Source organism: Uloborus diversus, chromosome 5 (genome assembly GCF_026930045.1).
Source record: "Uloborus diversus isolate 005 chromosome 5, Udiv.v.3.1, whole genome shotgun sequence".
NCBI classification, from domain to species: Eukaryota; Metazoa; Arthropoda; class Arachnida; order Araneae; family Uloboridae; genus Uloborus; species Uloborus diversus.
Window position 1 is genome coordinate 116,364,390 of NC_072735.1, and position 17,771 is coordinate 116,382,160.

The following is a 17,771-nucleotide window of genomic DNA, read 5'->3' on the forward strand; positions in this document are numbered from 1 at the left end:
ACTTGCATGAGCACCTTAAATGTATTCGAGCAACAGAATGTCTACCGCTTTGGTTCTTTAGTCACTAAATAGGTAACGCCACTAGTTGCTGAATAGCTGACGCCAGTTATACAACGCATAAAGAAATTTGTTTTTCAGTAGCATATTCATTAATAAACTAGATAGCTCGAGGGGCACTTAGTTTGCTACACTATTACCGATTTAAGTTATAAATAGCCGATTTTGACGTATCAACAACATAAACATTTGAGTAACAATATGACAAGGTTATACATGTACAAATAAAATTATTTAAAAAGAGTTTTAAAATAATCTGCAAACAAATGTTTCGGGGTTATAAAATCAACCCCCTTCTTCAGTGCTTTTATGCACTGAAGAAGGGGTTTGATTTTATAACCCCGAAATGGCTGTTTGCAGATTTTTTTTAAACTATTTTTAAATGCTTTTATTTGTACATATATACATATTTTCGTATTTTTACTCATTTTATTGTACAAAGTTTTCGACTGCTTCTTTTACATGACGTAAACGTGTGGTTTAGACTTCAGATTACTCACATGATGGTTTTATATTTCCCTCCCCCCTCCCCCCCTTAAACGTACAATTTACTTAATTTTTTTCTACAGCTTGTGGAAGAAAATATAATTTATTATCCGAAACATATCCTTTGCATTAAGCTTAATACGGATAAATAAGGCGTCTTCTCGCGCATTATTTTAATTCTTCGAAGTAAAAGTACTTCCATTTAAAGAGGTTCCTTAGCCGACCAAAACAAAGAAGCCTTCGGAAAAATAAATATCATCTCTTTCGGGAAATTTCGGTCGATGCTCTCGAGTAGAGGGAGGAGATGAATGTAAATAGGGGGTTCTCTTCTAATTCGATTGCACTTCGATAAACACACCTGCCAAAAGGAGCCGCAGTGGAAAAAAATCGTGCCTGGAATTCTCAGACGAATGCTGCCCTTTCAAAGATTTCAGAATTTACTATACGTAGGGGATGAACAAATCAGGGAAAAGAAAAACTTGAAATCAGATGATCGGATGAAATGAAAACCCGATTTTGATTATATTTTATCTTGGCATTTGTTTATTGAAAAATTATCTTATTTTTATGCTTAAATTAATCTTTTAATTTGATTAATGTTGACTTTAAGATATTTATAGCTTCTCTAAAACAGTCTAGAGGTTTTGTCACTTAAAGCTCTAAGGGGTGAATTGAAGTTTATTTTGAGATTGGTTTATTTATTCCAAATCTAGTGAAACGTCGGAAGTAGATTGTTGGGGGCAGCACAATGCTCTTTTCGAACTGGTATAGATATATTTTTCAACTTTTACGCAGACTTTAATATAAATTCTGCTTGAATTTTGTTAACACACAGTGTACATCGAACAAAATATTTCAGATCTTTTTTTTAGAATGTTTTTAAAGAAAGGTTTTAGATCCTTAGTCAATGGAAAATAGTTTTATGGGTTTGTTTTTAGTTACTTTGTACTCATTTGTGACTTCAGTTTCAAAAACTATTTTTTTTCCAACTAAAGTATCTTATTTTATTTATGCTTGAACTTAAAAAAAAAGGTGAAGTATACAAATAAAAATTAAGATATGATTCTAAGACATTTATGTGATTCTATGTGGCATGCAATCGAGACAAGGTGTTCATTTCCTAATTATAAACTATTTAAGTAGCTGCAACCAATTTTATATTTGTAACCTATAAAAAGTGATCATTTCCTCCAGGTTGCCACAGCGCACAACAGTTTGAAGTGAAACCTAGTCCTGTAGAGGTGAATCCTGGAGATTCTGCGACCCTCACGTGTAAAGTCCACAACAGGCAAGGTGAATGCGCCTGGCTAAAGGATGGGAAGGTGATGGGCCGCATTGATGCCAAGTACGAGTTCCTCAGGGAACCAGCGGATGGTGACTGCAGCATCCGCATCCGCAATGCTAAAATTGAGGAGGACGATGGTAACTGGCAGTGCCAAGTCACGCAAATTTCGCTGACAGAGCCGACGCTGACAGCACCTGATGTGAAATTTACTGTGAGAGGTAAGGCTGTAGAATCATGCTGGTTCTCGAACTGTTTTAATCTATATATATATAAATGAATGTTTGTCTGTATGTCATCCATGAACTCAAAAACTACGCGGCAGATTTGGCTGAAACTTTCACCGTTTGTTATTTTTGGTACTGGGAATGTTTATAGACCAGTTCGAAAAAAATCCGATCGAGAGTTCCTTTTTTATTCCAATTTAAGTCACAATCCATTGGATAAATACGAATAAAATTATCGGCTGCAGAAATTAATTCGCGTGAAAGATCTCATTGATAAGAAGTTAGCTGTTGCCATTTTTCTTGAGTTTGAACAAATAAATTCTTTCTTTATTGTTTTATGGCTTTTCATGCAACAGGGGGATTTAAAACTTTTTCTATTTGATATTTTTAGCGATTGCTTGATCTTGCAAACTGCGTGAGTACAAAATTTGAGTATAGTCACGGCTTCACTTGATACCTGGACCGGTTATTATGAAAATTGCTATATATATATATGTATTTTTCCACGGAGAAGGTGCATAATATGCTCATTGAAGCCACTCGCCACCAGGTGGCACTGCAGAGTAGAAACTTCTGCCCCGTTCAACCGATTGTCAATGATGTATTCTTTTGGTGGCGTAGCAACGCACGTCGGGTACAGCTAGTGCTCAATATATTTCTTGTTAAGGAGGAAACAGGCTACTCATTTTTGAAAGAAATGTCTTTCGGTCAATTTTTGAGCAGTAAAAAAAAAAAAATACATAGGACAGTTTACGTAACCATGAAATAAACACTATATACATGCAACCTAACATCCTAGAGTTATTAAATACAGCAGAATCAGATTGCTGAGGCACATTAATTTTTTGACGGACAGATTTGGACCCAGTTAAAAACTAAAGTTTTCGTATGTTGAGGGTACTAGAGAAGAGGGAGACCGGAAATAAATTGGTTAGACAGTAGGGTGGGCCGAAAAAACTTTTTTTGGAAATCTGTTTTTGGATAGTGCGGAAAAGTTGCTGTATGGGCCCGTTATTACCCATAAAAAATTTCGCTAAATTTGTTTAATATTTAGCCGGCGCTATTTGACCTTGAAAAACTGAAAAAAGGGCAAAAATGTACTTTTTTCAAAAAAAAAAAAGAAAATGGGGGGGGGGGGGAGGGGGGTAAAAATAAAAGTTTGAAGCTAGCTTTAGCAAACATTAGAAGTATCTGTCAGTGAATTAGTTGAAATCCTCAAAGACTTTTATACATTTCGTAGAATATTTAGCTACGCTCCTTTAAGACTGACACATGGGAAAAATGAAAAAAAAAAAAATTAAAAGTAGTTTCAAAATAATTAAATACTGAAATATTACGCAATACGTTACTTAGAAAAAACTAGTAAAAATTCAATCAATTTTATGCGACATTTGTACGCCAATTTTAAAAAATGCACAACCTCAAATAAAAAATAGTTACATAAGATGCTAATTTTTTAATCTTCGGTTCCAATTGTTTCTCCTGGATAATAAACGGCGCTCAACTGCTTCTATTATTCCTAAGATTATGTTATAACTATAATTTACTTATGTTTGACAAATAGAGCCCTTGAGTATTAAAAAAATGTGGATCCTCTGAAGTCTTTTAAACGAGAGCCGGACATTTCGAATGTCATTGCATTATTATCTTTGTTTTGGTATACAACACGACTGTTATGTAGAAACGCGCGAAAAAGAAAGTAACGCGAGCAAGCACAAGTAGTCTTCTATTTGGACCTGGAAGAGATTTGTCTCCTCCCGATGCTTTATTTCTTCCAACATATGAGGACATTATCAGATGTTATCAAATCAGCAAGTGTGGCCGCTGTAGTTGCAAAAAAAGCTATTGATATTTGGGGGCGTGCTTCCCTTCCCCTTGTTTCGATAAGAAGGGTGATTGCCATAATTTTATCTTATTATTCTAAATATAATAGCGCAACAAAAAATGCTAAAAATATAAAGACGCAACTTTTACAATCAAAGCTAGGCAAATTTAAAGCAGAGGCTACGACTTAATTTGACGTTTGTGCCTGCAAATGCGCAAAATTATATTCGTGTAATTGCAGAAAAAAAGCAAAAGTCCCTGATAGAGAAAAACAATTCCTAATTGATCAAAGGACAGTAAGAAAAATGGCTATTGGAAAAGTGGATAAGGTAACAAATAATGCATATTTCGCTCATCCTGAACAGCTACTGATGACAATGTTGTTTGATTCAAGGAAATACATTCGGGAATTAGCTGTTAGGTGCATTCTGCACTCTAGAAATAGGAATACGAAGAGCTCGAATGGTTACGATTTTTTAAGCGTCCTAAACTCATTTTGAAGCCATTGATTATGTTGATTTAGTTCATTGGGCAAACTGTGTTGCTACAGAGCCACCTCTTACAATGCATCTAAAAGACCAACAATTGAAAGAAATGTGCAAAGAACAGCCTACAGCTGTTTCGAGAAATTTCCCTGTCACACGGAAGCTGTGAAACGTTGTGTGAAACTAATAACCGAAGCTGCAATATAAGTTCGTGGTGAAACTGCACAAGATGGATACATTCGTGCCAAACTTCAAGCTAGGAAAGAACTTCCATCATTTGATAACAAGGGACAATATTATTCCAAAAAATAATATTCATTATGCATGAGGTATTATAAATAAAATTTGAAGATTTCTTTTTCAAAATTTTATTATCTTTATATGTAATTCTAGAAAATGTATGATATTATTGCGTGATAATAATTACTATGATTAATAGTTCTATTTAATTAATTAGTCTATGATTTAATTTTGAAAAATAATTTTCACAATGGTTTTTAAAAAAATTCAATATTTTTTCATTTTTCTCCAATTTTTTGATGTCCGAAAGGAGCGGCTAAATGCTCATTAAAATCAATGAAACATTTTATGGGCTCGAACTGGCTCATTATATAACATTTTCGGTGCATTCCAGCAAAATATTTGGAATTTAGTTTTTTAAAAAAAATTTCGACAAAAATTCATTTTTCTCATTTTTTTTCGGTTTTTTAGTGTTAAATAGCGCCGGCTAGATATTTTTTAATATCCAAGAAATTTTTTGTGAGTGCTAACTAGCTCATCATGCAACTTTTGCGCGCTATCCAAAAATTGATTTCGAAAAAAAATTTTTTTCGGCTTATTTCGGCCCACCCTATTAGACAGTGTAGACGGAGTTTTGGAGATCTTGGGAATAAATATGTCAATTTCTGGCTAAACGCTGTTCTTAAATATTTTTAAAATCTTTACTGCATTGAACTACTTCCGTGCCCGTAAGCATTTATTCTACATTTCATCGAACCTCATAAGCTACCAGGATTAGATGTATCAATAAAGCTAAGGCGTAAGACCCTTAGTTAACGTTTCATTTCCTTCATTGACAAAACAGGGTGATTGAAAGTCATGAAGAGGTTCAACACAGCTACAGATTTGGATACATTTAACCGGAAGCTTACTTGTGGAGTTTGTATGAAAGAATAAGTTGTATATAATACAACCCAATTGACATCTCGAGGCACACACATACCATACTTTAACCACAACTCTCTTTCAGCGTTGGGTAGGCCTTATAAGAAAAGGTGATTTGGCACTTTAAGATTGTCCCCCCTCCCCCCCCCCCAAGTCTTCAGGCCTAACACCATGTGATTCTTTCTTCTGCGAGGAAATGTAAAGGATACTGGGTTTGTACTTTCCTTACTCGCTAATCCTGATAAACTGAAAAACTAGTATGTTGTGGCCATCACAAAACTTTCTTCTATATTTTTCTTTTTTTTTTCTGATCCCTCCCCATGCTTGACGAGGAAGCAATATTCCCAACAAAAACAAAATTACACATGCAAAAACTTGACTACCATCCCAATGTCTGAATTATTGCAAAAGCAAAGCAAAGAGCGAAAATTGAAAGTTATTTTAAAAGCCTTGCTTGAATTAATTACAAATATTTTATTTGTTAACAAACATAAGATGGCAACAGTTAGAAATTTTAAATCATTGAGATAATATTTCCGATCATTTCCATACAATTAAAATCACGGGAAATACGCAGACGACACTCTATTACGATTTATCTTTCTTATTGTTGCATTAATAAAGCTATTTTTATTCGCAAAAAAAAAAAAAAAATCAACACCTCTTGAAGCGATTGGCGTCAAAATTGAACCAAAGCCTGTTTACATATGCATGCACATATATTCCAAATTTCAACCAGAACGTAGCAATACTTCTTGAAATAGGGCACTCACAAAGGAAAAAAAGAATGGGCGATTGCGCTACCCTCTTTTTAACCGACTTCAAAAAGGAGGCGGTTATCAATTCATACCGTATGTATGTTTTTTTTTGTTTGTCCACTCATAGCGTCTCACCTAGTGAACCGATTTTGATGATTCTTTTTTTAATGGATAGAGGATGGCTCAACTTAGGTCCCATTACTTTGTTTGACCATATTTGTTCTTTAGAAAAAAGTTATGGGCAAAAAACAGTAAATTTTATGCAATTTCCCTATTAAATGATTTTGTAGCGAAGTTCTCACTTTTCATCCGTGGATAACGGTGGCTCAGTGGTAGAATTCTCGCCTCCCACACGAGCGACCCGGGTTCAAATCCCGACTAGGAGAAAGTGAATTTTACTAAAATTTCGTTTCTACTGTTTCCCGTATTTTCTCGAATCTTCTATTAATTTCTGTATCTTTCCAAGTCTGAAAAGTTCCAGCACTTTCTCAAGTTGTATATAAGGAGATGTAACGTTCATTCGTGGTTCTGAATAAAGATCTCGAGTTGAGACTAACGAGTATTCGCTTCATTTGGCTTTCACATTGTCTTCGCTATCTTCATCTACGCGACAATAGGAAACTCATTGTTATAAAACTTTGGTGCCCCTATAACAGTAACATTAATCGTAATTGTAATGATAATTTTAAATGAAGGCTTCTCTAAAGCAAGCATCAAATTTCTTCAAGGGATATTTCGATAATGGGGAATCTGGCGCTGTCGTCTCATTTTTGGCGTAGATAATTTTATTTTAGTAACCCTGCCGATTTATAGTAACCCTATGTGAATTATCAAAATCTTCCTTTCTTCAGTGCTATTGCTCCATAGTAGGGACCTAACTAACCTGGAAGCGAGGTGATGCAGTGATTAGGATCTGCTTAGCCTTCACAATGCTACCATTAGATTTGACTCAACTACTCTGTAGTATTTTTATCGTTATCATCTATGCCGATAACAGATGATCGGGGCTAAGTAAGAAAATACAGGAATAGCATCATGAGCAACTTAGATGCTGTGGAATGTAAATTAGTTAGGAAAAACGTAATACTAAAATGGTTATAATTAAATTAACTACGCATGATTTCCAGAGAGGAACAAAGATAAGCTTTTAGTGCCAATCGCTTAAAGTTTAACGCGTGTCAATAGTTTTTTTTTTTAGTATGGAGCATTTTTAAGAAAAAAATGTGAAGTTTCGTGATGGTAACTTCTTATTATTTCTGAAATACCTACATTTACACTAAAAAGAATGAAATAAAAAAATTTTGAAAAAAAAATAGAACCGACTTCAAAATTGCTCTAAAATGTGAAAAATAATTTTATTCTTTAAACACCATTGATAATGCTTTTAAACATAATTTTTGAAGTTGGCGAAAAAACGATAGATAAAATCATTCACAGTCATAACTCAAATACATCTATAAATTTAACCAGGACCAGTTTCTTCACTATCACATACATTAAGCATTGATGACAGCATATTTGAATAGCGGAATAAATGTTTCGTTCGTAACTTAGGATGCTTTTTCTGAAAAAAAATATGAACGAAGCATGGTTACACTGGATTTTACGTTTTGTTTTTGCGCCAACTTCAAAAATTATGTTTAAAAGCATTATCGATGGTGTTTAAAGAATAAAATTATTTTTCACTTTTTAGAGCAATTTTGAAGTCGGTTCTATTTTTTTTCAAAAATTTTTTTATTAGCTGTTGACACCAAAATAAAATCAGCTCTTATACCCACTAAGGGCTACTTGCCGATAAACTTTTCTTTCATTCCGTTCATTATTTCTTGAGATACAGCAGTCACAATTGACGACAAAAAACGTTCTATAGCTTAACCCCTGTTTGTGTTATTGACACCAAAATGGAATCAGCACCTGTTCCTGTTAATGACAACATATGGACCAAATTTTGTTTGATTCCGCCAGTTACTTCCTGAGGAATAGCAAGCACGCGCAACTCGAAAAACGTCCCATTGCTCCACCCCCCTTGGAGGAATTCGCGCCAAAAACCAATGGGCACAAGTTCACATAGCGGAACATATGTGTTCCAAATTTCGTTCGATTTCATGCGGTAGTTTTTACTGTAGAGCGGCCGCAAAAAACTGGTCACACACAGACGTGACACACATACACACACAGACAGACAGACATTTTCCAAAAATAGTCGAAATGGACTCAGCACACATCGAAACGTTCGAATCCGTCAAAATTTGAAAATTTGCACGAATCCAATACTTTCTTCTATATATTAGATATAGAAGAAAGTAATAATATCACTGCAGCGATTGCTAATATGACTGTTGTTATTCTGCAACGTGTGAAGCAGAAGTTTAAGAGCAGGTGGGATATCATTCAGGTGTCAGGGTGTAGGACTCACACTTTTTACTCTTAGAAATATACACGTTTAAAATTCTATCATTCTTTATTAAGAAACATCTGTTGTTAAGAAAAGTATAGATTAAATTTGCAATTCATTTGCCATATGAATTTCGGTACTAACAGGACGAGGTAAGCACAATTAATGCAAATTCTGACGCCTTTCTATTAACAAAGCGGTATTTTCACCATTGTAAACACTATTTTTTACGATTAAATAGGTCAAAACGTTGCAGACGAGTTACAATGCTCTTGGAAGTATCACAACATTGTAAAAATGCAACGTGAAACAATAACGGAATCATTCTAAACTTTTAAGACCCTGCTTGATATTCGCTTGTTAAAATAATGGAAGGTAAATAATGTGCTATAAATATTTTAGAAAGGAGTTTTCATGTACAAATGCCACTATAAAACTTGTCAATCTCAGAGTTTGAAAAGCACTTAAAAATAGAATTTCTTGTTTAGTTGTGTTGATTTCTCAATCTTCTGAACATTTCAGATATCTAGAATCAAAAGTTTTTCTTGCAAACTTTCTAAAGTAACTTTCCATTACTTCCCACCTTTTGTGTGTAAACTTTCTGAAAATATGTTTTCGGAAAAACATTACGATATAATTTTACACATCGCACATATAAAAAAAAAAAAAAAAAAAAAAAAAATCAATTTTATTTTTAAGAAGTCTCTGAAAATTTACTCTCCGAAGTAGAACGTGATTTTAGATGGCCATTAAAACGTTAAACGTGCATAATAGAGCAGAAATACCTCAAAGATATTATTTAAAACGCTTTTCTCCTCCGAAAACAAAACGAATTAAAGTATGTAAAAACGTTTAAACACGTAAAAAAATTGAAACTCGTTACTGCTACAAGAACAACATAACATAAAATGGCATCGTTATAAAAAAATTAAATTGTCCTAATCTTTTTGAACAAAGAAGGACATACCAATTTCAAAAAATCCTCATGATGCTGATCTTTTTAATCTTAGTAAAAGCAATTACTGCAAAGTATTTGGTTTATGTGGTTTAGGAAAATGTATGCTATAAAATAAATCTAATAAAAACACTGCTAAAATCTTTTAAAACATGCTTTATTACGGAATGAAAAATGATGGCACATTGCGTATTATTTCTTTAACCTAACCATTACCTGAGTCGATTATAACAAATATTTCATTGTTAAAAAATGCCACTGTTAACGAATTCTTTGGGCGTTGTTTTCGGCAAAAGAACACTTTCTTTAAAAGTATTCCAATTTCTTCAAAACTCCATCGATCGTATCTTAGTCTAAGATGTAGTCACTGGTCAAGGGCGCAGATAATAAAAGAAATCGCTTGGGCAATATCACTGAGAACAAAGTAAGGTGGGGAGAATAAAATCACGCGATCCTAAATCTCTTTCCTTGATTCTAGGACTTGATCTTCCTTGCGTGATTTCTTTGAATAGAAGCGTTTTTACAAAAGAGAATAGCCAAAAACGGTTAAAATAGTTTTTCCTGAGGACGCAATTTTTCTCTTCTGTTAGATTTTTCCGTTAAGGTTGTGGATTCATTTTAATGTTTTGGTGACCTGGTTTTTTACTCTAGCACAGCCTAAAATTGAATTTCGTGCTGACTTGCGAGTTGACAGCTTAATATTCATCCAATGTTTTGCCTCAGAATTTTGGTAAAAAGTGCTATTTTTACACGCTATTCTTCAGAAGAAAGTTCTTTTGTTGTGTGAAATAAGTCCAATTGGGAAAAGAACATTAATCAAATAAAATGTTTCTGAAAGTAATTTCATCAAAAAATCTTTTAATGGTTCGTGAATTTATTTTATTTATTTTTTATTGAACAATCAGCAAAAAATGTATTGTCTCTATTCTTAAAACCTTTGAAAAGTACTGAACATCCATTAACTATTTATTGGTTATTGATGCACGAATAGTAAAATTACGTAAAAAGTTTCAGGAAGTATAATTTATGCGCAAAAATAAAATTAGTTTCCGTTCTAATGAAAGTTCCTTTCAATTATGTCATTTTTTAAAGTTTGATATGAACTTCTCATTAAACAGTTGAACAATAATGCCTTTTCCTAATTTTTATTTGAACTAATTTGGAGCCAAAACCTAGTGGCAATTATCATTATTAGAATGTCAATATTAATATAAAAGAAAACTGATTCGTTCAGTGCTTGAATTTCTTTAATGGCGTCAAAGAAGGCGGACGATGTTGATGACATCGTTTGCCAAAATATTTTATATTTGTATGAAAAGATAAGTAAATATGTAAGATATTTTCGCTCTAACTTATTTTATGTTTGTTGAGAACAAAGGTGTAATTTATCTGCTTTAATCACAAGTATTGATTTAAAATTCTTGAAATAAAGAAACTTAAAATTTTGAAGAGATTTCTCTTGATATTTAATGAATAGAGTTCCATCTCATTCTTCTCTGCTAGTACACACTTGTAGGTAATTTGTTATTTTATCTTCCCGAAAAGGGGTTCAACAATTCGTTGATTAAATTTAAAGAATTCACATAACGATTCAAAATACACGATTCATAAATTAAAAGAAAACTCCCCTCTAAAAGAACATTATTCAAACTTTAATTAAATCACTGTCAAAAGATTAAATTTATCCGATTTCATCCATTTGTAATTGGGAACTTTAATTTGATTTGCACATATGTTTTGTATGTTTTGTTATTGGATTAGAGTCTAGATGGTTGCACAGATTTCAGAAGAATTTGAATTGCATTTAGCATCGTTTTTGCAGTTGATATTCTCCTTATTTTATTTTATGTTTGAAAGCACAATTTAAATTCATTTAATAAACGGAATTAGGAAAGAGGTATCATGTTAAAAATAAAAGTCAAATGTAAAATTAAAAGACAGGAATGAATAAGTATTTATTAAATTTTGCCAATTAACCTCCAAATCATTCAATAATTGGTAGTATTATGAATTTGTTTTGAGAATAGCATAAAATCATATTAGCTTGCGTATTTTTGCGCAAAATGTGTTGTATACCATTGCCAATTAACATTCAATGATGCTTAACTGCTCAAAACAAGCTTAGGGATTTTGTATTTTAAATGTGGGGTAATTAAAGATACATTATTTTAATACCAGACTAATCATTAAAAAACTGAAGAATGTTATGTAGATTTCTTTAAGTGTCAGTTTAATACCCATACATTTAATGAATGCACGTTTTAAAATTATTCTTTACTTATTTTTCTCTTTAATAGTACCACAATGGCTTTTGCTCTCCTGGGTGATTTTTCAATTGGTATTTTAATCATTTAAAAAAAGTTAAATATGTTTATTCTTAACTTCATTCATTTTATTTTATTGATGAACATTCACAAACAAAATTTTGAGATGTTGTTCAACCACGCTATATGTGTGGGAAAAATGCATGCAGATTTATGAAATAAAACTGTAAGAAAATATCACGTTTTAAAAACTGCAATTTAATGTGTACTAGTTTTGTTTAAAAAAAAAGTTTTATGTCGCAATGGGGTTGTTTCCTTCAGTCAAAAGTACTACTTTTAGTAACTGAAATTGATAGAATGAGTAAAAAAAATAACATGGACAGAAAATACTTTCATTTTCTCATCATTTATTTTTTAATTAATTTTTTTTAATGTCCGATTTTGAAAACAAGGCGTGGTCTTTGACGTTACAGTTGATGCAATTTTGTGCATATTTCTACCACGTTTTCACGTTATGATAATCAAGAAGCGAATTAAATATTGCGATCTACGCTTGCTATCAACCATATAGTTGCCAACACACGTGAGTAAAGATGATAATTAAATATTTTGCTCTGTGAATGGCAACACTGAATGGCATTTCATCATTTGTGATGTCACACGACAGAAGCGTAAACAATGAAAGCGCACCGATTGAAGTATTTTTTTTCAAAAATATTAAAACTTAGTCAAATTATTTAAAAAATGTTTAGATCCTTTTTTAAAGCATTCTCTTTCAGAAAAAAATACTTTTAAAATTTCGGAAGCGACCCCATTGAAAACTTTACGAAAAATGCTGACGTTGCATCTTTATCAGCAATAGAAAAACATAAAAAAGTGTAAAATAAATAAAAATGTATAGTAGTTGCGGAAATCTTAAAAGATAAAAAACATTTACAGTGAAAACTACGAAGATTAACAGATTCAAAACGGCAGATGTTCAATTATGTTACCAATGCCATGTACAAGAAAAAACAGCCCGGTTGTGGCAAACGCTAGTTTTAAAATTAATTATCATGTATTGTGCAAAAATGTCAGGGAACAGCTTTATGATTTGTAAGATGGCTTAAAGATTTCCAAAAGTATTTTTTTCTACAAAATACATCTAAATATAGGTACTAAAATTACCATAAAATTAGCCATTCCATTACGGAAATGTATCATAGCGAGTTAGTGTATAATTTAGTTTGTTATTATTATTATTTTTGTTTTTCGCATGGTTCTTGTTGTACATTCACTATGTTTAGATTCGTTTCGTCGACGAAAAAGAAAAAGAGAGAGCGAGAGAGAGAGATTTAAGAAAAAATATCAATCTCTTTTCATTTTCACCGGCATTTTTGATTGTAAAATCTCTGGATGTCTTCGAAAAACTGAATGAATAGCGTTAAATCTTTGCTAAGAAATCTATTATCAGTTTTCAACAAACCAAACACTACGTATTGACTTTCTCAAGATCATTTCGAAACAAGATCAGAACAGCTGCATTCTTTTGGTGCTATACATCATTTTAATATTAAAATAATTCCTTTTTTCCCCTCATTTAAATATAAAACCCGGAAGCTTGTTCGTGAGCTGTTAAGCATATTTTGATCGATATCATGAATTCTCAAATTGCTAGATACAGAAAAAAATATCCTATTAGACCACCCTCATATTTACAAATTAAGCATCCAGTATCAACCGCAAGCCATTTAACATGCATAAAACCCTCACATGATCCAATTTAAGTACCAGGGGGAAAACATTAAAAAAAAGTATCTTCTTGGAACCATCATCATTATCATTATGTCATTGAGACTACGCCATTGCTTATTCATACAACGCGGAGGAGTTCTCGAAGACTGGAGGATAACAACGGTGCTTTGATAAATGGCTGGTCGAACTCCCAGCGGCGGAGCACAACTTTGCGCCCTATTAAAACATGCAAATTATTCATTCTGCGGCGTAAGCAAGTAGTCCCACTTTTACGAATTTTTGGTGGGTGATTGATGTTTCTAGATGGGGTTTTTAGTTGAAAGTTTCGGTTTCAAATTGTGTTATTATTTTCTTTTGAATATTTTTCAACTTAGTTTTCCTTATGTGCTGGGTTATTTTACATGGGTTAGCCGAGCATTATAACCATTGTGTATGGGGAGGAAGGGGAATTTAACTATTAGGGTGATACCATCTCTTGCATATTGCTTGAGAAAATGATAAATTTACTAAGCACATATGATTCATATTTTATCGAAGCGCCATTAAATGTTTAAGAAAGGAATGTACCCGAAGTTTTCGGAATGCATTTTTTGAAAGTTTGAATTCCTTGTGTTTTTGGTAGTTGTTTTTTTCTGTGCAACAATTTACGTAAATAATTGGAATGAATAAATGTTTTGGACAGAGAGGGGAGACGGAGAGGAGCTAATGGGAAGCTGTTATACGACTTTTGTCTTCAATTTTGCTGAAAGCGAAGCTTTTAGACGTTTCACATTTCTGAGATTTTGGCATTTAGTGCATGGTAAATATTCTCATTTGTTGAGACTGTAGACCTCATTGAGTTCAATGTACAAAAGGGAGACAATAGTAAAGATCATTTTTTTTCGAACTTGCGAGGAACACATTCTTCAGTAAAAAATATCATAGACATTTGGGAAGAACTAGAATTTAAGACCTAAGCTTTGTGCAGGTTGCTGTAATTTCGATAATACTCTAAAAATTCATGATCATGATCAGAGAGAGCTATGGCTAGAATTTTTTCAAGGCTTGAAAAAACTATTTGATCATTTTTTTAAAGTTTAGTGAAGTGTACAAAAACAATGAAGATGTACTTTTCTTGATTTCAAACATTTAAAAATAATTAAGATTTGGTGCTATTGTCCCCCCCCCCCTTTCCACGATCTCAGATTTTTAAATAAAAAAACGCTTAAAAACGTGCTTTACTAATTTTTTTTCAATTTGGTTTTCAGTTCGTGAAATACTCCTGTGAAGGCGTTAAAACCACCACTCTGCATGATTTTGGAAAAACTATAGCATAAATAAATATTTTAATCATAATGCTTAGATCACCAAATGCAGGTTTTAGTTAGCGTTTTATGTCCAGACAATTAAACTGATGCGTTAAAGTCTCTTCTTTAAAAGATTGTCAATTCAGAAAATGTTTTATCATATTTTATCACCAATGTGTGGAACTGAAAAGCGTGCTGTTACGCTACAAGTGCAAGACGCAAAACTAAGACAATCCACATGACTTTTGATAGAGCGGCGGTCAAGGAAGCAGGTCGATAACTATTAAAATCATGTGGAGGTTCTCCTTTTATGAAGACGAACAACAATAGCCTTCTTCCAAACAGAAGGTACTCCCGAGTCTCATCCGTATTTAAATAACTTTAAAAACACTGAAACTTATTTTTCAAATGTTTTAAAAAGTCAGAGAAGTTATATGCATCAGGGTTCCTACTCTTTTTCGTTTGCCTAATAGCTTATGTAAGTTCTTAATTGTCGAAACCTCTATGGAAGATTTTATGCCCATTATCATTCTAGGCTAGGAAGAAGAGTTTTCCTTAATTCACCTTCTTCTGAGGTCTTTACTTAATCTGTGACTCTTGGGAAAAAAATGGTTATTAGCATTTGAAATTTCTTTAAAATCAGTTGAAAGCTTTCCCTCAAAATTTTATTGGTTACCCTTTTCTCGCATTAGTCCTATTATTCAGTTTATTCAAAAATTTATAGTTCGGTCACACATTTACTGCACAGTTTAAATTGACATATTATAGGTTAAACGTCCTTGAATGTAATTAGTAGAATACGTTTGTGTTTCATCTTAAAGCTTATCGCTCTGAAATATGATGGTTTGTCTAGCATTATGTAATAGTGTTCATATGTACCCCAGGCTTGTTCGCTTGTACCTCCTCCCCCTGTAGGGGCATATGTGAACAGTTGAATTTTTTTTAAAGACCATGAAGTTAAAAAAAAAATATTTTCTTAAAGTAACGTCAAAAGAAAAAAAAATCCACGATTTTAAGAAATGACTATTTAATCATGGGAACTTTTTATTGCGCCGAGAAATTGCTAATATTTTTTTGAAAAATAAAGAAATAAATAAACATAATTTTCACATGTGCTCCCTTTTCCCCTACATAAATAAATAATGAACGTATATTAGTTAAGATTGTAAACTAACAAATGCCACGAATAACTACACAAAATATTTTCTAAAATTTAGTAATAGTACTGCTTAAAACTTTTGGATAAAAATTCAAATACATATTTTTTACAATACTTTTTTTTGTTGAGTTGATAACTTAAAAAAAATGTAGATATAGCTCAGCGAGATTACCTCAAATAATATTTTGAGAAATGTTTTTTTCCATTAAAAAATAAAGTGCTAAAATGTTTCTATTTCTACTTTCAGCTAAGCAGTTACATGTGTGTTTGTTTATAGTACGATTTTTATTGTTCAAAAATCATTATTATTATAGATTGTATTTTTTCAAACTTAGGTTAAACAACTAGTATTCAGTTTCTATGTTCATGTTTATGTAAAATCAAATATCACAATGCAAATAATAAAATGGCATTCTGTTTTTTCCCCACAAAGAAAATGGTAAAAAAAGCTGCTTGTTTGTTTACACAAAATAGCATGACAAATATTGAAAATATTTTTATATTTGAATTTTTTACGCTTGTTGTGCTACTATCTAATTCTAACCTTTTTTGTATTTTTTACATTCATATATTACCGTGTTTAATTATATTCCTGTGAGGATCCTAAGATAATATGAACTTTCATAGTTATCCAGATACACTTATTTCTTTCGAAGAAAGCTTTTATTAGCTCCGAAGAATGAAATGTGAGTAGCTATAAATTCCCACTTTATTGCTCACCATATGAAAACGCAACTTAGAAGAATCTAGGCATTTATTTGCGTGTGTAAATCCTTTTATTAAAAACGGATATGATATTAGTGAATTCTTGGTTGTTTTCTCAAGCACGCAAATTGGTAAATGCATTATTTAAGCTGTTTTGATTTCGTATTATTTAGGAGAGGGTAGCTCTTGCGTGATAGGGTAGGCATGCCTTTATCCATATGGCTGATTTAAAATTTTTTGAGCGCAAAAATATTTTTTAATGCAGTTTGCTAGGCAAGATTAAGTTTTTAGAAGTAGAAAATGAAAAAAATAAATGAATAAATAAACGAACGTGTTTTCACTATTACAATTATTAATGCCACAAATTGCTTTTGTTCTTTAAATTCACTTTATTGTTAAAATGGGAGAGGACAAAAGCTATAAATAGGAATTTATACATCTTTAAAATACCCCCTCTACCGAAAATTGGATGTGAGAAAAATAGTTGATTAGTATATGCAATGTTTCAAAATGAAATTTTTTTAAATTAAGTATTGAAATGGGGAAAAATATCATTAAAAGTGAACATTCTCTAAATTTAAATGCATGCATAAACTTTTATTATTAAAAATAGTTTAAACGTTTCTTTAGTTATTTTCTTTAGTTGTTTAAAAATAAATTAACAATCTAAAAGCGAATCGCACAAACTTAATTGCAAACAACTGTGTCATAATTCTGTATTTTATGTTTCTAGAACCTCCAATGCCTCCAAGAATTGAAGACAATACCAACGTTTTACCAGCTGGAGAGCCTTACCCTACACAAGCTGGTAAAGCAAAGCGTCTGCATTGCATTTCTCGTAAAGGCAATCCACCTGCTAAGCTGAAATGGTTTGTGGATGACACTGATATAACCACTATGTCCAACCAAACGAACACGACAGACGTGGACAAAACCAAAACATGGCAGGCTGTCAGCGTATTGGAGTTCGTCTTCCAAAAGGACCATAAC

At 32.4% G+C, this 17,771-nt stretch overlaps 1 protein-coding gene across 1 annotated transcript in view; it reads left to right on the forward strand.

The window, feature by feature from the left end:
* LOC129222845 (kin of IRRE-like protein 1) overlaps positions 1–17,771 on the forward strand; it is a 554,018-nt gene that overhangs the window by 306,668 nt on the left and 229,579 nt on the right. The window contains exon 2 of the mRNA XM_054857396.1: positions 1,738–2,046. Within this exon, the coding sequence (XP_054713371.1) occupies positions 1,738–2,046 (309 nt within the window). The remainder of the gene's footprint in view (positions 1–1,737; positions 2,047–17,771) is intronic.